This window comes from Equus quagga, chromosome 14, assembly GCF_021613505.1.
Source record: "Equus quagga isolate Etosha38 chromosome 14, UCLA_HA_Equagga_1.0, whole genome shotgun sequence".
NCBI classification, from domain to species: domain Eukaryota; kingdom Metazoa; phylum Chordata; class Mammalia; order Perissodactyla; family Equidae; genus Equus; species Equus quagga.
This window is the reverse complement of record NC_060280.1, coordinates 15,676,757-15,699,245: the sequence shown is the minus strand read 5'-3', so window position 1 is coordinate 15,699,245 and position 22,489 is coordinate 15,676,757. Positions and strand designations below refer to the sequence as shown.

Below are 22,489 nucleotides of genomic sequence, written 5' to 3'. Positions count from 1 at the left end.
AAGAAAAAGTATCGTATGCTGAGGTTGCTAAGATGTATGGTAACTTTTGTTATAGCATATTGTTATAATTGTTCTATTTTATTATTAATTATTATTGTTAATCTCTTGCCGTGCCTAATTTATAAATTAAACTTTATCATAGGTATGTATGTATGTGTAGGAAAACCATGGTATGTAGATAGGGTTTTTTACCATCTGTGCTTTCACGCATCCACTGGGGGTCTGGAAACACATTCCCTGTGGGCAAAGGGGGGACTACTATATGTCGATTTAGATGAAAAGACATTCAAGAGCACATATTTAGGCTGTTAGATATACAATAAGTTCTGTGAAGACAGGACCCACATTTTATGCATCTCTGCAGTTTCCTATCCTCTGAGACAAAATCGGGTACATTACCATGAACCACTTATTTTAGTTTGTAGTATATATCACAATTATAATTTGAAAAGATTTGTGTAACTATGCATTTAATATTTGCCTTTCCCATAAGATTATAAGATCCACAAAGGCCAAGTAATATGTCTGTCCTGTGTTCCAGAGCTGAGCACATGGAGAGCCTTCAACATCAATGAATAAATGAATGAATGAATGAATGAACGCATTTTTGTTTTCTCTGGCACTCACTGCTCAGCATGGTCTTGGCCCCAAATCTACACTCAAGGAAAGCTTGCTGGATGGCTGGGACTGTGCACCATGGAGTCCAGCATGAGCTCTCAGCCAGCGCAGTGACGCTGGAGATAATTCACTCAGGACACAGCCGTGAATCTGAGTGTCACTTCCGTGAAGCAGGGCTGGTCAGCTGGATCAGGCGCTGCTGAGGGTCAAGGAGGGTCACAGCTGAGAAAAGAGCATAACTGGCTTCAGCAAGGGGTCACTCTTGGTTGACCTCTGAGGAAAGGTGCCCAGTTAATAGTGGCAGTGGAAGTCCCAGCACAAAGACTGAGGAGTAAGTAGGCAGGTGAAGAGGAATGGAGACCTCCAATGCAGATGGCTCCTCCGGGCTGCGAGTGATGTCAAAGAGAAAAACCTGACCTGGAAAGCAAAGGGGATTGCTTTTTAAATGTAGGCTCTCGAGGTGTTTTAATGGCCCGGGAAAGGAGGAGGGGCGGCAACCAAAGCTTCTGAGAGCACCTTAGGAGACATGCTGTGCACACTGAGGGGAGGCAGGGGCCGTGAGGCGTCCCCAGGCTGGGCTAGGTCTTCGTTACTGTGGTAGCCAGGGCCAGCTCAGACCCAGCCATTGAGGGTTCGGGAGGGTGGGTGGGGGGGAACACTAAAGACCGGACCAAATGTTTTATACGGGTCATTTCCTTTAACTCTAGCACCCCCTAGAGGAAGGATGTATCAGCCCGCAGGCACACACACACCCCTACAGAGCATGAAACTGAAACTTGGAGAGGTTAACTAACTTGCCCAAGTCTCCCGGTGGGTGAGTAGCAAGACTAAGATTTGATTCAGGTCAGTCCCCAGGGAAACACTGGGCAGACTCCCGTCCCCGGCCTTCTCCTGTCTGGCCTTGGGCTCTGCCCAGTGAGCCCTCAGGCCCAGCTCCTCAGCAAACATCTGTCACCGAGGACTGAGAACCTGGAACAAAATCTAAGTCAAGAAAACACAGGCTTTTCTTTGAACCTTCTCAACTCCTTTCCAGAGCTATATGAGGACTCTCGTGGACCTCAGACACTTTTCTCTTTGTGGGCTCCCTCCTACATAAAACAGTAGTAAACATTATATTTCATGACCGTGTAGGTACAAATACATTAATATTATATAGTAGAATATTTTATTGGACCTAAATCTTTTTTCCTTCTGATTTTAAAGAAAACATTTTCAGGAATCTCTCAAAGTGTTACAGGTCGAAGGCACTGACCCTACTGGGCCCAATGGATGAGTCATTCTGTTCGTTTCTCATCCTCCTGTCTGACCTGTTCCAGCGCGACTATGGGAAGAGCAACAGAGTCAGACGGTCATGTCATCTGACCTGCCTCAACTGCTCGGCTCCAGGCCTCAGTTTGCTCATCTGTAGAATGAGCGAAAGTAATGCCATGTTCATCGTGTGCACTCAGAGTGAAGGACAGCGGATATAGCATATAGCTAGGCACACAGTAGGTGTGCAAAAGTTCTCAGTCTTTCCCTCCTTCTGGCACTCTCCTTCCACAGTGGCCAATGTGTAGCTCTGGATTGGGGCAGCAGCCTCCTTGGTGGCAGGACACAGCCCGCAGTTTCCCTGTACCCTATGATTTCCTCGCCAGACCCTGGGAATCCAGCGTCGCAAAATAAACACCGCCGCGCCGCTAATCGCCAGCTCGGAAACAAAACAGCGCTGCGCTCGGGGATCTGGGCAAAATCAGCCCTCCCTCCTCCTCCTCCTCCTTCGCCGCCGCCCTCCCTTCCTCGCGCTGCTCGGCTCGCTCAGCTCAGCTCAGCGCAGCGCAGCTCGGCGTCCGCCAAGCCGAGGCGGGCACGCTCTCCAGTTGTCAGCGCCGGCTCCGAGCTCCCGCTCCCCGCCCGGGCTCCGCCAGGTCTCGCTTCCGCGGGGACCCCTTCGGGCAGGAGTCGCGTGGCGAGGGCCGGCGGCAGCGACACAAAGTTGGGGGCCCGCGAGGATGAGGCTGTCCCCGGCGCCCCCGAGGCTGAGCCGGAGTCCAGCGCTGCTGGTCCTGGCGCTGCCCCTGGCCGCGGCGCTGGCCTTCTCCGACGAGACCCTGGACAAAGTCCCCAAGTCGGAGGGCTACTGCAGCCGCATCCTGCGCGCCCAGGGCACGCGGCGTGAGGGCTACACGGAGTTCAGCCTTCGTGTGGAGGGCGACCCCGACTTCTACAAGCCGGGAACCAGCTACCGCGGTAAGTGGCCCGGCTTGGCGTTGGGGGCGCGAGACGCGGCCCCCGGAGGGCGCCGACTGCGCGGTGCCGGAGGAGGGCGCGCGGTTCCCGGGCGCACGGTGCCGGCGCAGCCGGGGAAGGGCCCTTCTGTCCTGGCTGCCCTCAGCTCTTTTAGCCGCGAGCTCTGCGCGGTTCGCAAGCTAGTCCGGGGCCGTCGCGGGGGCTGCAGCCAGGCGAGGCAGCCCCCATCTCTTGTGCGCCGTTCCCTGGCGTGGGTTGTGGCGGAGCGACGCGTCACACCGGCCTGCCTGGAAGGCAATCTGGTTTCTCCCTGGCCAGCTCCAGGGGAGCAGAGGAGACCCACCTTTCCCCAGATCCGTCTCTGGAGTAGAGGGGACCCTGGCTTCTCCCAGTCCGGTCCCAGGCAAGGTGATGACTCCTGCTTTCCTCGCTCCCATTTCTGAAGGAGGGGATACCAGCCTCGCGAAGACCCGTCCCCGGCGGGACGGTCACTCTAGCTTCCCCGGACAGATCCCTTCAGGAGAAGGGACTTTGGCTTCTCCCTTAACTGGTCCTGGGGCGCGGGGAGGAGGGCAGGAAGAGCCTCAAGCTTTTCGGAAGGGTCCCTGGAAAGAACTCAAATTATTCTCTGATGGTCCCGGGCCGAGGAAGAAGACCCAGGATTTCTAGAACAGGCTCCCAGTGGAAAGGGCCTCTGGAGAGCTTTGGGTAGGATCACAGAGGGAAAGGGAACCCGATGAAGATGGAAAGGGAAGCCCAAATTCCCGAGGCCTGCTCCCTGGAGGCCGGGAGACCTTGGATCCGCTACCCCGAGGCTCCTCGCCAGAGGGATGTCGCGCCTACGCTGTTCAGCTGAGAGCGGGCTTTCGGGAGCGCAGGAAGGGGAAGTCCAAGCAGGTGAGCGCCTCCTGGGCAGGACAGGCAGCTCGAGCGGCACAGACCTGAAGACCCTTGGCTCCATCTCCCCGGCCACCCCTCTCTCCTCAATCCAGTCATCTCCCCATCTTTCCCCAGCGCAGCAGCTGCCGTCCTCCAGTTGGGAGCCAGGACATCGGGCAGGGAAGGAAGCCTGCCTGGCCTCACCTGGGGGGTGATAGGGTGCGTGTCCCCTCAGCCCCGCCCCTTCATAAGTCAGCTCCGGTGCCAAGCAGGGAAGAGCGTGTCTTTGGGGTAGCTAGTGGGGCAAATGGGCTCACAGCCGCCGCCCTTCCTCCCTGTGTTCTTGGCTCCTAGAGCTTCGCGGGAGGAAGCGGTGGGAGCAACACTGGAGAAAGTTTAGGGCAGCGTCAGCGGGCGCCCAGGCCACGCAGGCGACGAGAATCAGGGACCGCCCTTCTCAGAACGCTTCTCCCGTTTTCCCGGGTTCGTGTCCCGGAGTTTCCACATCTAGAGCTACCCGGAGCGGGCTTCCGCGCGCCCTCGGCACGTGGACGCGCTCAGCGCTTGGCAAGGAACCCCTCCGACCTGGGCGCGCGGGTCGGCGGGATCCTCGGTGCTCCACCGACAAGGACGTTGGGCGGAGAACACCGACCCAAGCCCGGGAGGGGGCGGCGGGGCGGCCGGGCTGCAGGAGCCAGCTGAACCTACGTGCGGCCGCAGCCTCCTGACCGAGCTGGGAAGCTGCCAATGCTCTCGGTGGACCCTAGGCAAGCAGGCGTAACCCCATTGGCCTCTGTAGTCTCCCCCAAATGGAGGACCTGGGTTCCCTGGGGAAACTGCCCCAGTTCCACGTGGCAGGGAAAGAAGTGGCTCTGAGTCAGACGGACTGGGAATTAGTCGCTGTGTGACTTTGTGCAAGCCCTTTAAGTTCTCTGAACCTGTTTCCCAGCTGTGAAAATAGCTCTTTATCCAACCTCTTTGGGTAGTTGTAGGGAGTAAATGAGTTTACAAAGATGAGTGTGCCTGAGCTTCCTAATACCTGATGGTTTGAGTTAGATATGAGGCCCTTATTGGTTTATTAATAGAGGGATGTGCCTGGTCAGATGTTTTGTTTTTGATGTGTTTGTGTGTGTGTGTGTGTAAAAAGTGGGTTTTCTCAGCACTCCTCCAGTCCAGTCTACCAGTGAATGGTGATTATCTGGATCCTCATGAATTAATTGAATGAATGGATGATTGATTTCTCCATATTAGGAGCTTTGCCTAAGACTGTACCTAATTAAGTCCAGGAGGATTTTTTGGTGGGGGGTGGTTTAGGCTAGTCTGGGGCCAGGCCAGGTGTCCTGCCGGCCTCTCTTCCCCCAAATCCTCACAGTTTGGCTGAGCGCTGGCAGCGGGTGGCCCTAGCACCAGGAGAGAGATGCATCTGGTATTCACTCGGACAGAGAGGTTCCAGGACTAAACGCTAGCCCTTTGGACTGTGACATCCGGACTCAGGCTTTCAGTGGGCAATCATCTTTTCTCCTTTCTGGTGGCAAAGAGATCTTGAAAGGAAGATCTTGCAGAAGCCACGCTGGGGCCTTCAAAGTCAATACTCTGCAATTAGCAAACCTGATTCCGCCACTCAAAGTCGGGGAGAAAAAGGCACTGGCCTAGTTTGTGACATTTTCTGTTGGCTTATACTGTCTTAGAATAATGATGTTAAAAGTAAATCTAACGCATTCTGCTCCGGGTATTGACTTAGGGCTGTGGAAGTTTACATCCCTTTGGTGTTCTATTTGCTTTTTTATTTTTTCTGGAATTAGGGCCCCTCACAATCCTTGGAATCAGTGGCTTGTTTTCCTGCCTCAAATCTTTATCCCCGGTATTCCATTTCATCCCCAAATGGTTTCTGCTCTCTGTGCCCCTCATCCCAATAATATATCCTGTACGTATTCTAGACTGGAATAAAATGGTCACTATTAAAAAATATTGAAACATGGGGTTTCTTCTCAACAGCCAGCATCCAAGTTAGATTAGTCAGCCCTTTCCGAGTTGTTAGTACTATATTGACTTCCGTCCCTCTCTCACCACTTCTTTCTACTCTCCCTCCCTCCTCCTCCCACCATTCCCCTCCCTCTGTAATAATTGTGCTTTAGAAAGCTTTGAAAGGCCTGCTCGGTTTCTGACCATGGCATCCTTTGAAAAGGAGATTACAGTGATTAAAAATAACAAGTTGAGGATCCTCAAGGGGCTTCCCTTATAGGAGGACAATTTGCAGGACCAGCATTCCCAGATCACAATTTCAAGCCAAATAAAAGAAAAGCAGCTGAAATGTTCAAGAATTGATTGAAAATAAAAGAGGCTCTTTTGTCTGACCAAAGGTCTGTTTATTAGGAAAATAATGCCAGACCCTGGCTAATGAGAGTGGCTTTTCCTAGACGCTCTTTAAACGGAAATTTCAAGGAACTTGATGGGAAAAGAATGTCCAGTCGAGATTTCAAAAGCTTGTCCAACTTCAAGTATAATTGGGGGATTTATTTTAAACCGGGGGGTTTGGAGACCTCCAAAGCTGCTGTGCCTTCTCTTTCTTTGTCCCACTCTGAGGCACACACTGCCATAGGAGTGTGTGTCCCACCTCAGCCTGGTAGAAAGAGCCCCGGCTTTGATGTTGACTGGGACCACTGAGACACATATTCACTCCATGATCTCAGGCAGGCCACGTCACGTCTCTGAGCCACGATTTCTCCAACTGTAAAATGAGAGTACTCTCTAACATCCCCACCCCATCTCCCAAACTCCCACCCCCCCAGGAAGTTGCTGTGAGAATTAGAAATAATCCATCACAAAAGAAACTGTCACACAGTAGGTGCTAAAAAAATATGCTATGAGATGATTATTTTGGAAATAGAACAACACTTGGCAGCAAGCACTGAATGAGAGATTGTGTCAAGTTCTTCCTATTCACCTCACTTATTATTCCTTACAGTACTTTGAGCTGTTTTATTATTAATACTTTACAGATGAGAAGACTAAGTCTCAGAGAGTTTAGAAGCTTGCCCGTGGTCACACAGCTAAGCATCAGTGGAGGCAGGATACAAACTCAGGGATGTCTGCCTCCTCCATCTGTGCTCTTACCCAGTTTTCTATAGGGACTCAGTGAAAAGATTTGGGAGTAGAATGAATTCACTCAGCTACCCTCAGCCTTCTGGATGGTGAGCCTTCATTGAAGGGAAACAACAACAAATCAAGATAACTGACGTATCTTGGGACCCAAAGTATAAAGTGATGGATCCTTATTTACATTTTCTTTTTTTCCTTTTAGACTTCAGTATTGCGTTTCCCTATTAACCAGAGGACTGACTTAGAAACATGAAGAACCTTGTCAATCTTTAGTCCATTCCTTTTGTTTGTGGGGGAAATCGAAACAAATTGGATAGGAAAAAAGAAACTAATTTGACTATTGCTTTATTTTTACATGCAGATGTTATAGGACCATGCCTGTAAAATTATATGTTTGAAAAGTGCATATGTAGAATCTGAGAAATTTAAGCCAAATGGGGTCTTTTGAATAAACTATTTCTTATCTAATGGGTTCTTTTTAAATTAAGTATTTCTGATGATATTGTAATTACTTGTAAGCTACCCCTCCCATCTCTCTTCTTTTCTTACACCATTCCCCTCTTTAAAAAAATTTATAATTTTTTATAAAAATAACATTATATTAGTTTCATCTGTATAACATAATGATTTGATATTTGTATACAATGCAAAATGATCACCACAATAAGTCTGGTTACCTTCTGTCAACATACATAGTTACAAAATTTTTTTCTCATGATGAGAACTTCTAGGATCTGCTCTCTTATAACTTTCAAATATGCAATATGGTATTGTTAACTATAGTCACTGTGCTGTATGTTTCTTCCCCATGACTTATTTATGTTATACTGGAAGTTTGTACCTTTTCACCCCTTCACTCATTTTGCCTGCTCCCCAATCTGTCCCTCTGGCAACCATCAATCTGTTCTCTGTGTCTCTGAACCTGGGTTTGGTGTTGTTTTGTTTTATTCTGTTTGTTTTGTTTTTTAGATAAGTGAGATCATATGGTATTTGTCTTTCTCTGTCTGACTTATTTCATTTAGCATAATGCCCTCAAGGGTCCATCCATGTTGCAAATGGCAAAATTCCACATTTTTTATGGCTGAATAATATTCTATTGTATAGATATACCACATTTTCTTTATTCATTCATCCATTGATGGACACTTAGGTTGTTTCCATGTGTTGGCTATTTTAAATAAGGCTGCATTGAACATGGGAGTACAGGTATCTTTTTGAATTAGTGTTTTCATTTTCCATATCCCTCTTTTTATTATGTAAATTTATTTTTTTAACCTTTATCCCTTTTAATAAGTATTTAGCTCAAATTGGTAATAGAAATTACAAGATACGTATCTAAATGCTTCATGGTTGTGGAGATTGTTTATTGCTTTGAATTTCATGAGATGCAAAAAATGAAAACCTACAAAAAGTGAGAGCCTATCAAATTAGAATTTTTCCAGGTTTGAAGCTTGAGTCCTTCTCCATACACGGTTAAGTTGTTTCACTACAACTGACCGACTCAACGGGAACAACAGGTTGTGATTACTAACATGTTCCCAAACATAGGCTGATTGGTCAAGAGCTTTTTACTATCATCCTCTCCATTTTCTTGTTACATATAATGTGAGATGCAGGTCAATACCAAATCCTGTGGGGGAAAAAAACTCTTACCACATTGTGTTAGTCAGGATACAGGCTAAGCTCATGCTACAAAATAAAGTGTTTTAGACAAGAGATAAATGGGAAGTCCAAGGTGATGGGCAGCTTTGCTCCACAAGGTCAACCAGGAACCCAGGTTCCTTCTGTCTTGTTGCTCAGCCATCTTCTAGTACTCGGCTGTCCAATAGATATTCACAAGTCATAGTACCTGAAATGTGGCTAGTCCAAATTGAGATGTACTATAAGTGTAAAATGCACACTCATTATTGAATAATTAGTATGAAAAAGAATAAACTCACTAATAATTTTTTATATTACTTGAAATGATAATTGTATATATTAAGTTAAATAAAATATATTGTTAAAATTACTTTTACTTGTTTTACATTTACTACTATTGGATACCTATTAACAAAATAAAATTAATTTCACCTGGCTTGAGCTTGTTTCTATTGGATAGCACCGTTCTATGGTGTTGTTCTCATCAGCACGTTTATAGTTCATTACCAACACATCTGAGTTGCACTCAGCATGCAGTGGGGGAGGAAGTAGAAGGCAAGCAATTTTCTTTTAGTGATGTGACCGAGAAATTGCACCCAGCACTTCCAAACACACTGCACTGGTAAGAATTGAGTCATGTGGCCACACGTAGCTGGAAAGGAGCCTGGGAAATATAGCATTTAGTGGGCAGCCACATGCCCAGTTAACTAGAGGAGGGATTTATTTTTTCAACAGGATGAAGGTGAAAATGGATTTAGGGGGCATTTAGCTGTCTCTGCCACATGTTTTAATGCATAGTCATGTAAAAACACAGTATTTCATGTTCTCTTACTCAGTGACAGGTCTTCTAGATGGCTCTTCTCAACAGCGTGTCGAGAAGTTGATATATCTGCTAAATGAATCAGCAGAGGAAGAAGTGTAGCGTGTGTGTTTGTGTGTGTGTGTGTGTGTTGATAGGTTTCACACTGAGGAGATAAAAAGGGCCAATATGTCAGAGTGACCTGTTCTGTGTCAGCCTCTACCTCAGTAAAGGTGGAACCTACAGGGAAAGAAAGCAATGGAGGAAGAAGTGGATAAAGCAAGAAAATGAGAGAGAGGAATAAGGAGGAGAAGAAGAAAAAAGAAATTTAAAGAAAAGATGAAAAACACTGGGGTATACATTCGGAATGAAAATGAGAGAAGTCATTTGAGTACAGTGGAGTCCCATCTTACTTGAGGGTTAGGTTCAAGAGGCACCAGGGAAAGCAAAAATCACATCAGTCAAAATTATTCCTCAAAAGTCCTTTGGGGCTGGCCCTAGGGCAGAGTGGTTAAATTCGCGCACTCCGCTTCCGCGGTCCAGGGTTTTGCCAGTTCGGATCTTGGGCGTGGACATGGCACTGCTCATCAGGCCATGCTGAGGCTACCTCTCATGTAGCACAACCAGAAGGACCTACAGCTAGAATATACAACTATGTACTGGGGGGCTTTGGGGAGAAGGCAAAGAAGGAAAAAAAAAAAGAAGATTGGCAAAAGATGCCAGCTCAGGTGCCAATCTTTAAAAAACAAAGTCCTTTGAAATTGTATGTAAAATATAACACAGATACTAGATTCAGCCTCACCTTATTTATGTACCCCTCCAGGGAGTTTTGTTAGTGGGGAATAGAAACAAACTGACATTTCTCAATAAGTCCAGCACTTCTCGTTTTCCCCCCAGGACTGGGAGAGACTGATGTTTCCTCAGCTGAGTACCAGATAAGGCAATTGGCTTGCTTGTCCTTAAGCACTGACGTGACAAGGGTGGTTATTCACTATAAGATGGAGCGGGGCAACTGAGGGTCTCTTCTCACGCACGCTCTAGCACACGCATGCATTGAATGGAGTGGCAGGTGGCCCCTATCTAAAGTATTATTTCCTCCCTCTGGTTGTTCTCCGACAGTGTGCATTTGTGTTTGATGATATTGTAGGCACGTCTGCTGGAGCACAGACGGCATCAGGGAGCTCACGACGTCACAGAAAGCTTTCAGTGTGGCTGGCCAGCTCTTGCTGATATTAAATTTCCCATTTTTACAGGGTGTCTTGTCTGGGCTTGAGTTGAGGCTGAGATAGGAAGGGTAAGGAGGGAGGGAACATCACCAGAAGTCCTTTGTGAGCTCTACAGAGACGAGGCTTCTAACTTTCACAGAAGATTCAAAACTACCATGAAAACTTCAGGGAAATGTGAATGGGGCCTCACATCTACTGATTGCTAAGGCCCAGGAGACTCATGGGAGATAACTTGAATCCTATCTACAGTTGTCATTCAGATATTTGCAAATATGTCTCACAGATTGGGTGAGAGAGGGGAAGGGCAGGGAAGGGTTCCAAGCACAAACCACTGGGTGTGGGGCATGGCAGTGTGGGAAGGTGGGCAGACTCAGGGCAGGCCATGAAAAGTAAACAGTGCTTCAGGAAGCTCTTCTGATGCTCCTCCTCTCCCCTCTCCTCCTTTTCTCCTCCTCCTCCTCCTTCTTCTGCATCTTCTTCTCCTCCTTTTCTTTCTCCTCCTTCTCCTCACAGCAGCAACACTGCCCTCTGAGTTTTCCAAACACACTACACTCATTCTCGCCCCAGGGCCTTTGTATATGCTCTTCTCCATGCCCGGAATGCTCATCCTTTTGTATGGGATCTTTGTATGGCTCACTCGTTGTCTTTTAAGTTTCAGCTGAGATGTCATCTCTTTAAAGAGGCTCCTCTGACCACCAGTTTATGTTTCCTGTTACTTTTGCTGGTTTTTTTCATAGCCCTTAACCACTCTCTGAAATGATCTTGTTTATCATCTGCCTGCTTCAACAAGAATATAAGCTTTATGAGGGCAAGGATTGTGTCTTTCTTATTTGCCTTTTTATTTCCGGCACCAAGAACAGAGGGTGCCCTCATCCATATTCCCAGGCACTAAATGTAACAGGAACTAAATCATTATTTGTTGAAAGAGTTAATGTATCGCTTAAACCCCAAGAAGGCTGATGTGAGATGTCCCTCCAAGACAGCTAGATGGAGGGAAGGGAAAGCGATTCTCTCTCAGCCAGAGACAGGTGAGACCAAGGGATGGGGACAGATAGCAAGGAGCTCCAGGTGATGGCAGCTGAGAGGATACCCAGTGCCCTGAGGGCATTGGCTGGAGGTTGAGGCAGGCACATGGCCTGGGTCCAGGGTGAAGACTGTTGGGAGAGAAGAGGTCAGCAGTGGTGAACATGGTGGGAAGTTGGATCATCGATGGTTCAGAGGTGAAGAGAAGAACGACAGCAAGCAAAGAACAAAGGGAAGAGGCTGCCAGCTTCAGACTCTGACTCTGATTATACAGAGAACAGGGCAGAGGGCATTGTTGGCCCATCGAACCTAGACCGGTTATTAAAGTGACTTTCCCTGCAATCAGCACTTTGTGGGTTCATTTGCGTGGTTTCCAAGCCTAGCCATGCATCAGAATCCCTTGGAAAGTTTTAAAAAAAACAGCTTCACTGCCTGCCCCCCACCCCCAACAAAGGGCTGGATTCCAGGAATCTATGTTCTTTCTTTTTTTCCCTTTTAAAGCAAGATAGTGAGACACAAAGGGAAGGTGGCCAAAGGTGGTCACCTTCCTTTGAGTGTACTTCCCCACCACCACCTCTCCCGGCCCTGCCCCAGCCTCCCACGTCCCACAGGCTTTAGCCCCAGTCACATCACTGCTTTATCCTGGTACAGTGGGACATCAGTAAAGTGGCCAGTGGAAAATCCTCAAAGCTGAATGATGGCAGCATTCTCCTGCCTTGGCAGTGGAGTGGTAGGGAGAGAAGAATCTAGGCTTCCTTTAAGTGACAACACTCACAGACTGGCGAAGCCCGAGCTAAGGCTGACCTAGTTGTCCTTTGCTGCCAACGTCTGCCTGTCATGTAACTTCCACTCATTGGTCCAGGTTCTGCCCTTTGGAGTCAAGCAAAATAAGGTCTCCCCTTGGCCATATGTCAGCCCTTAAGGTGTTTGTGGAGAAATAGCAAGGATGACTTCTCTTCTGACTAAAATGCCCCATTTCTTCAGCCTGTCTTTATAGGATGCTGCTTCTTGTTCCCTTTGTGCTCCAGATGTGCTCTGATCCGGACAGAACATGGCGGAGTGATTATCTCCCTGGTCCTGGACACTGTGTTTGTGTTAAGCTTGCCAGGTCTTATGCTTGCTGTTTTGGCAGCTGTGTTGTGCTCTGGGATCATGCTGAGCTTGTAGCCAGCCAAAATTCCTGTGATTTGCTGGGAAGGCCTGCTGCCCTCCTCACCCTATACTGGTGTAACTGGTCCTGGAACAGAAGATTTGACATGATTTCCACATTAAAGTTAGTGCAGCATGTTTGGGTCCATCCCTGTAGCTGTCAACCATTCATGAATCTGGGTTCTGTCATTGAGTGACTTATCCGCATAATCTAATTTGAGATTATCCACAATTTTGATAAGCAAGCCTTAGAAGTCTTTATCAAAGAAGTTGACAAGAATGTGGAATAAGTCAGGGCTCAGAACAGAGCCCTTTGACATTCCTTGAGTCTTTCCCTAAAGCTGACACTTAGTTAAATAGTTTTGAAGTCAACTAAATTGCTTTCATCTCAGTGATGTTGAAATACCAGCTGCCACCCCCCTGGTCAGTCACTTCAGTTAAGTCATGAATACTGTTTCCTTAGCCTGCTAATGAATTGTATAATCTAGGCAAATTTATTTTCTTTCTTTGCTTTAAAATTAGTGAGAACTCTTTCCACTGCAAGTAACAGGAACAGAGTCAAACTAAGAAGCAAAAATGAGAACTATTGAGTCCCATATTTGGAAAGTTCAGAGGTGGGTCTGGCTTCACATGCAAATGGATCTAGGGACTCAAATGGGACCTCTCTCTCCCCTTCCCTCTCTCCTTTCCACTCCTTGCTTCCACCTTCTCTGTCTCGCTCCTTCCATCTTTTTTCTCTTGGCTGTGTTTCTGTGTGTGGTCCTCATTTTTCTTACTACAGATAAACTTTCTCCAAATGACAGGGAAGATAGCTGCCAACAACCTTCAATGGAAAAAATGTTCAATTAGTTCTGTAACTAAAAGAAAAGCCTTTTTCCTTTAACTCCAAACTGGAAAATCCCAGGGAAGGATTCTGATTGGTCCAGCTTGGGTCACATACGCAGAGAAATGGGGTATGATCCAGAGATAGACTGGATCTGGGTCACAGTCACTTTTGTGACATCATATTTCAAGAGAGAGAGGGGTACTGTTATTGCCAGCCCCAAAGACCACACGGTCAGAGTAGGGGAAGAAGTGGGGGTCTTAGACAACATGTATCCCTTAGAGCTTCCTGCCCTCATCCAAATTTCCTGCTATGTTCTCTTGGCTGACAAATCTCCACTTCCCCAAGAGCATCCTTCCCATCCATTCCTCTTTCTCTCCACATGCTGATCGGCTCAGGGCCCCTTCATCTGGCTCCCAGCTGTCCCATGATGAAATAGCACATGGTGGAAAGAATGAACATCTATTGAGCAGTTGCAACAGGTCATATATGTTACTCCTTTAATATTTATGACAAATCCATGAGATGATAATGATCCCTATTTTATAGAGGACACTGATTTATTTTTTGATATATTTTCAGCAAACATTTATATATACTTACCATTACAAATGTTAACACATTAGCTGTTACAATAACATGCCATTTTACAGGAGATTAGACACTGAGGCAATGAGATGCTGAGTGACTTGTCCAAGATTACACACAGCAAACAGAGGGGAATTTGAACCCAAGTCTGTTAGCTACATCTTTATAGAAAAACAGTTTTCAATTTTAAATATGCATAATATTTACTGTGGAATGGGAGATGTTTCATCTCTGCCTGGGGATGCTGGGAGCCTTGGCTGGAGAAGATCATTTTGGGGGAAAGTATCCAACCCCCCCATACACAGTTGCTCACCTTTAGACTTCTAGCCCTGCCTTCCTAGCTGTCAGCCCATTACCAGCATCTTCTGCCTGATCCTGGCTGGGTGGGCTGAATTGTTGTGCCAGTTTCTAAGTGAAATATGTGAGTTGCAGCTCCCCAGAGCTCTGGAAGTTGTGCAGAGTGGGGAGGGGACCACCGTGGCTTATGTAACACTCCAGCGGTCCTTGTACCCCATGTTACAAGTTAACGCAGAAGCTGAAGTTCCCTGTAGTTGATATGTGGAGCAAGATGACTGGGGCATCTCAGTAACACATAGCACGTGGATGGCGGGGGCTGGTCATGCAATGGAGCTGGGATCTGGTTCAGGACCTTCTCAGTGAGGTTGGGGCTGGGGATTCTGAAACCCAGAGGCAGAGTTGGCAGGGTGATGGAACTGGATAAGATCCCAGTGAGGGCAATATGCGTAGCAGATGAATTGAGTAACAGTTCATCAGAGTTTATTAAATGGTTGACACACCAACATTTGAAGGACCCAGAAAGCTATTTGAGAATTAGGTAGGATGGGAGTTTTCATATGACAAGTGTACCCAAGGATGGGGAGAACTCACCCTTCAGTGGAAATTTAAGGCCAGTCTCCAGTGTGAAACATCAGTCCTCATACAAACAAGGCAGGCCAGAGAGGCTTTTGCCACCTGGCTGGATTTTAGGGAAGCACGATTATCCAATAGTCACACAACTTCCAGCCTGATCTTCCTAAAACACAAATCTGAATGTGACATTCCCTAACCCAAACCCTTCAGGGCCTGCTCATCACCCCCAGGGTGGTATCCACACTTCTTAGCAAGACCTTGAAGGCTTTTCCCTCTACCCACGATGCTGTTACTTCTCTTGACCTCTGGACAAACTCCTATTCCTCATTCAACATGCAGCTCCAATGCCACCTCCTCCCTGAAGCCTCCTCTAACTCCCCCAGTCCCAGTAGACTCAGATGTTCCCTCTTCTGGGATCCCAGAGTGGTTTGTTCATGCCTCCATAATATCCATCATATGTCATAAAAAAATATCTACTGATATGTCTTTTTCTCAAAGTTATTAGACACCTAGAGGGCAGAGACCATGCTTTTTCTCTGTCTCCAGGGGTGTAGCACTGGGCTAGCACAGACAAGTGCTCAGTAAACAAAAGGATGAGGCAGATTGACATATTATACATGGAAGCCCATGGGAACTCTGGCAGAGGGACCAGAGCAGGAGTGAGCAAACTGTGCATTGAAGACAAATGAACTCTTTTCTTTTAAAAAAAATTTATAGAGATGTAATTGACATATAACATTATATTAGTTTCGGATGTGAAATGATCACCACAGTAAATCTAGTTAACATCCATCACCAGACATAGTTACAATTTTTTTTCTTGTGATGAGAACTTTTAAGACTTACTGTCTTAGTAACTTTCAAATATGCAGTACAGTATTACTAACTATAGCCACCATGGTGTACACTACATTCCTAGGACTTACTTATTTTATAGCTGGAGGTTTGTACCTTTTGACCCCGCTCTCCCTCACCCCCTGCCTCTGGCAACCACCAGTCTGTTCTCTATATCTACGAGCTCTGTTTTTTTTGTTTTTTGCTTTTGTTTTTTGATTGTTTTTTAGATTCCACATATAAGTGAGATCATATGATATTTGTCTTTCTCTGTCTGACTTATTTCACTTAACATAATGCCCTCAAGGGTCCTTCCATGTTGGAGCAAATGACAAGATTTCCTTCTTCTTATGGCTGAATAATATTCCATTGTATATATATGCCACGTTTTCTTTATCCATTCATCTGTCAATGGACACTTAAATTGTTTCCATACCTTGGCTACTGTAAATAATGCTGCAATGAACATGGGCATGCAGGTATCTTTTCGAGTTAGTGTTTTCATTTTCTTCAGATAAATATCCAGAAGTGGAATTGCTGGATCATATGGCAGTTCTATTTTTAATTATTTGAGGAAGCTTCATACTGTTTTACATAGTGATTGCACCAACTTAGAACCCTTTTTCATTCATTTATTCAACAAGTATTTCTTGAGCTTTTACTATGTGTTAAGAGGTATGCTAGATGCTAAAGACACAGTGTAGTCCAAGGCAGACTTGGTCTCTGCTCTCATGGAGCTTACAGGTTATTAGGGGAGACTGACATTTAACAAACAATCCACAAATATTTAATTAAAATTGAGTGAGAGGCATTCAAGAAAAGGAGAGGGATATTGACAGGATATATTTTATGGGGGTGGGAGGGGCTGAGAGGTCCTCACGGGGCACTTTATGTTGAGTGTGATGAGCTGCAAGGAGACCCGTTCATTATAAGGACCTACCCAGATCTCCTTATAACCTGGCCCCGTGAGAATCGTCCCCAAAGAGAGTTATCTCCATTGCAGTCTTCTTAGTGGTCCTTCATTGGCACCTATTAGAGTTTTTCTTTGGAAGTTCAATCATTGTTCCTGAGGACTAGCTCTTTGAAACTCACTGTTGGTTAATTGGCTTGCTGAGCATCATGATCTTCATCATCATAATCATTTTCGTTAACATCTTCATCGTCCCCAGCTTCGCCATCACCATCAGCACCACCACCACCACTGCCACCATCATCAGGCTTTACAATTATTGAATCTTTTATATGTGCCAAGCACTGTGATAAATGTTTATTTAATCCTCCACATTCCTAAGAGAAACTCAATATCATTAACCTCTTTTTAAAAATGAGGAAAGAGGGAGATTAAGTAACTTGCCAGAGGTCACATAATTAATAAGTGGTAGCTTTGGGATTCTAATCTGAAATCTTTGCTCTTACCCAGTTCCCTGAATGTCCTCACAGGATGGCTCCGAATGAACTTTTAAAAAAATCCTTCATAAGCAATTTTCTTGAATTTCTTGGGTCTCGTAATGGCCTCTCTTGGGAGACACTTGGGAGGAGTCATTAGAGAGAAGATTCTATTATTTCTTGCCAAGCAGTCATCTTCAGTCATTACTGGGACTCAGAACACACTGCACATTTGCTCCTTTCAGGACAGTCATATAATAGGGTTCTCTGGAGGGACAGGGTCTCCTCTCTTCCCTCAAATTATACTGTATAAGACCATCATCACCAGTGCTAATTATGGATTGAAACCCCACACTGAGTTCAGCTCCAATGCCCCCATCCTGTGTGTTATATTCAATAAGGTGGAGTAGAAGCTCAATTTTCTAGAACCTACAGGAATGCAGCATTCTGGCAAGTTCAGTGTATGATCAACCTTTTAAGTGCACTGCACAGATGTTCAAAAAGATGAATATTTATCAAATCATGCAGCTTAGTGAATTATCACATGTTGAATACACCCATGTGACTGGCATCCAGATCAAGAAATAGGACATGACTGGTGCTCCAGAAGCATCCCTTGTGCCCCCTCCAAATCAGCGCTCCAAATCAGGAGCAATACACATGTGTATTCTTTTGTGTCTGTATTCTTTCAGTCAAGATCATGTTTGTGAGATTTATCCATGTTGTTGTATGTAACAGTAACTTGTTCATTTTCATTACTACAAGGCACTCAATTATCTGAATATGCCACAATTTATATATCCATTCTATCACTGATGGATGCTGGTGCGTTTCCAGTTGGATGCTCTAACAAGTACCGTTGCTATGAACATTCTGATAGATGTCGCGTGTGCACATGTGTATGCATTTCTCTTGATCTAGGGGTTGCATTGCTGAGTCACAGGGTATGTACATGTTCTGCTTCAGTAAATGCTGCCCAAGAGTTTTCCAGTGAAAATCGCTCATTTTCAGTTTATCAACAGCGTGTGAGAGTTCCAGTTAACAACATTTGATATTGTTAATCTTTTTCAATTTAGCCAATCTGCTGGAAATGCAGTAGTATTTTATTGTGGATTTAATTTTATTTCCCTGTTGACTAGTGAGGTTGAGTGTCTTTTCCTATACTTATTGGCCCATTTGGACACCTTCTTTTATGAAGTATCAGTTCATGTGTTTTGCCTATTTTTTTCTGTTGGGTTGTTTATCTTTTTCGTATTGATTTGAAAGAGTTCTTTATATATTTTTGGATAAAAGTCAGTTGCTGGTTGTATGGATTGCAAATATCGTCTTCCACGCTGTGGCTTACGTTTTTTAATGGTGTCTTTTGATGAGCAGAATTTTGATATCACTCTTGATATCACTGCCTTTATGTATCTTCTCCTTTATTGTCACTGTTTTTTAACGTTCTGTTTAAACACTGTTTCCTACTCCAAGGTCAATCACGTTTTATCCAGTGCTACCTTCTACAAACTTTATTGTCTTACTTTACACATTTAGCTCTACAATCTATGTGAGATTTATTTTGTGTATGAGGTCAGGTAAAGGCCAGGATTCACCGTTCTCTATATGGTTATCCAGTTGCGCTAGCACCATTTATTGAAAATGTCATCTTTTCCCCACTGCTCCTTTATCATAAATCAAGTTTCCATATATTTGTTGAACTTTTTCTGGACGCCAAACTGTTCAGTTGGCCTACTTTTCTTTCCTTGCTGTAGTACACTGGCTTAATTTCCATAGCTGCATAAGTCTTGATATCTGATAGCGTAAGCCCTCCAACTTTGCACTTCTTTCTCAAGATTGCCTTGGATATTCTTGACCCTTTGCATTTTCATATAAATTTTAGAATCAGCTTGTCAGTATCACAAAAAACGTGCTGGGATTTTAATCTAGAGTGTACTAAATCTATAAATCAATTTGAGAAGAATTGGCGTCTTGATAGTACGAAGTCTACCAGCCCATGAACACGATTCAGTAAATTTAATTGCACGTCAGCTCCGTGCTAATGACTGTGCTGACCTCAGATGTGGTTCTTGCCTTTGAAGGACTTACAAGTAGGTAAACAAAGACTTAACCACAAAGTATAATGTAATGTGATCATCTCATCGCTGCCAATAATAAGAGCTAATATTCATTAAGTGTCTATTATATGGCAAGCGTGATTTTAAGGACTTTACATGCCTTATTTCCTTTACGCTTCACACTGATACTTTGAGGTAAATGCTGTTATTATATCCATTGTACAGGTATTTTAAATTTTAATTTATGAAAACTTTTTAAAATTATAGGTTAATTTCTTGGACTCAACAATGTCCCCCCCCCCAAAAAAAGCCCCCAGATCTTGATGGGGAAGTCAGAGGAAACACCACATAAAAGGTGAAAATTTAACTGATTTCTGAAGAAGTTTGCCAGGAATGGAGGAGTTGGAACATTCCAGGCATATGAGTAGTATGTGGGATAAAAATGCTGTAGGGTGAGATGATTTGGCTTTTTAAGAAACTGCCAGTGAGTGAGTCCCAAGACGGAAATGCAGTGCTGTGGGAGTGGGAGTGTGGTTGGTGAGCTGGAGAGGCAGAGTCTGCAGGCCTCTCAGTGTGTGGGGTCTGAGCTTTATCCTGAAGGCAGTAACTGTGTGGTAGGGGTTATCTTAGGCTGGGTTCCCCAGAAGCAGACTTCATTCGTTTCCTAGGGCTGCCACATATATGATCACAAACCAGTGCGTTAAACCAACAGAAGTGTATTCTCTCACAGTTCTGGAGGCTAAAAGTCTGAAATCAAGGTGTCAGCAGAGTTGGTTCCTCGTGGAGGCTCTGAGGGAGAGCTCCTTCCATGCCTCTCCTAGTCTCTGGTGACGATCCTTGCCATTCCTTGGCTTGTGGATGCTTCCCCCCAATATCTGCCTCTGTCGGCACCTGGCATTCTTCCTGATGTGTCTCCATGTCTCTTCTTTTAAGGACACCAGTCATACTGGATTTAAGGCCCACCCTTATCCAGTATGATCTCATCTTAACTAATTATATCTGCAAAGACCCTATTTCCAAATAAAGTCACGTTCCTAGGCACTGGGAGTTAGGACTTCAACATATAATTTTGAAGAACACAATTTAACCCATAACACCAACCCTCAGGTGAGAATTGGGTGCAAGTGATTTATGAAGGACGTGCTCCTGGGGAAGCCAGTAGGGAGTGGGGAAGCAGGACAGGGAGGAGAAGCCCACCAGGCTGTGCAGGTCTCTCAGCGAGTTTCAGTCTGATCCTGCAGGGCCATTGTGGAGTGCCAGGTACCCCTCAGAGTTGTCCTCATCTGATGCAAGGGAACTGGGGCTTTCATATGAGCAAAGCAGGCTCCAGGACCTGAGGACAATCCTCAAAAAAGAGCCACAGGTGCTGGCCACTGGAAGCAAGGCATGTCAGCACCAGGGTCACGTTAAAATGGCAAAAACGAATTTGAGGCCATCTGGGCAGAGTACCGTTATTGTCACCTTCTTTGTCCTCTGCTCCCCTCCTCCAGAATTGTGTATAATGGCCTTAAAGGCCACCCCAGCTCACCCTAGACTGCTTTGAGGCTGGCTGGCTGTCCCTCAGAGATTGCAGCTCTTTCTCTGACATCATAACCATCATTTTCTGTTTGCCACTGCTGAGCACCCCACATTTCTTACTGTTCTTACTTTATCGTGCTTTTTTCTCATCCTTTCTTGTCCACTTTCTATCTTTATAGACACAAGTAGCCAAACAGAATGCTCCTTTATTTTTATGGGATGAACTAACCAATCAGAGCATGAGATTTGCAATCTTTGTGTCTCAAAGATCTTCTCTGAGATGTCATTGTGTCAGTGTCTCATGGACCACTGCTATGTTATCCAAGATGGTGGTTTTAGTTTTTGGAGCTTTGAGGTGCCTCATTTTCAGGACTGGAACTAAAAGTCCCTCCCCAGTAGGGAGTTGCTTATCAGAATCACATAAATATTATATGTTAAATGAATTGATTTTTAAATTTTTAAAACTTAGTAAGCACTTGTGGAGTACCCACACTATGACAAATGTACTCAGTGTGTGCAACCATGGGTGAAGTGTTAAACTGAGGAGTGGTCTGGCCCTATGTCTGCCTCTGGGTGGTCTTACTGCCTTGGGTGTGTCTGTTAACCTCTCTGCGTCTCTGTTTCCTATCTGTGAAATTGGAAGACTGGAGTGGAGGATTCTTGGGATAGCTTGAGGCTCTAATAGTCTATAATTCTACGTTTGATGACCAGAATCTTAGCACTTTAATGCAGGCAGTAAAGCAATTTAAACCTCAATTTACATCAATTTCAAGAAACTTGAATTGAGTGTCTATTAGATGCTAGGCTCTGTTCAAGGTGCAGGGGATACAAAGAGAATTCAAACCCAGCCCCTCTCCAGCATTAACTCACAGTCCAGTGGAAAAGGCAGGTAAAAAGAGAATCGCAATCCAATGCAGAAATTGCAATAAACGATTTCCATCTCAGAAGACTGGGGATACCAAGGGAAGAGTGACCATCATTGCTAAGTACACCCTTGAGCCAGATTTCAGTGAAAGCATAGCTCTCTGAGTAGACGTGAGAAGGAAGAGTATAACATAGATTCCTAACTCCAGCTGCTATAAAAACAATCCCCCACAAAAGAAGTTTATTTCCAGTTCATGCAAAGTACAGTATGGATGTTTCTGGTCAGTGAGTGATTCTCTGTGTGGTTATTCAGAAATCTAGGCTCCTTCCATCTTATGGTTCTACTGTGTTTCTCCTGGGACACCACAGTCCTCTGCTGGATCTCCTGCACTCAGCAGGCGGAGGTGAGAGAGGGAGAGTAGAGCATGATGTGGAAAATTTGTATGGGCCAGGCTGGAAGTGGCATGCATCATGTCTGTCCCGGCTTTCCACTGGCAGAACAGAAGCGTAAGCAGACCTTATTGCAAGAGAGGCTGGGAATGTGGTCTAGTTGAGTGTCCACAAGAAGGAGGAAATGTATTTTGGAAAACACACAGCAGTCTCTGCACAAAGGGCATCCTACAGGAGTTTGTGCTGTGAGCAGCTAGATTTCTCCTGGGTCAATCTAGCGGAAGTGTAACATTAGAGAACTGTCAAGACTGGAGTTGCTGACCAGGGACTATCTCCAATTGCGGTCACTGGGAGACAGCTAACCACAGCCTTGGTTGCTTCAAGAATTCCCAAGTGAGATTGCAGTTCAGGCCTTTAGCAGGTTTTGAAATACAAGAGGAGCTGGGTGGAGAGGGTGAAAGCTCACTACTCAAGGCATGAGCCTTTTCCAATGTCTGCT

At 45.4% G+C, this 22,489-nt stretch overlaps 1 protein-coding gene across 1 annotated transcript in view; it reads left to right on the top strand.

Moving 5' to 3' along the window:
* The first annotated feature begins 2,321 nt into the window (after window positions 1–2,321).
* Window positions 2,322–22,489, top strand: part of SPON1 (spondin 1) — a 245,046-nt gene continuing 224,878 nt past the window's right edge. Inside the window, exon 1 of the mRNA XM_046685570.1 lies at window positions 2,322–2,844. Coding sequence (XP_046541526.1) covers window positions 2,607–2,844 — 238 coding nt within the window. The 5' untranslated portion in view covers window positions 2,322–2,606. The remainder of the gene's footprint in view (window positions 2,845–22,489) is intronic.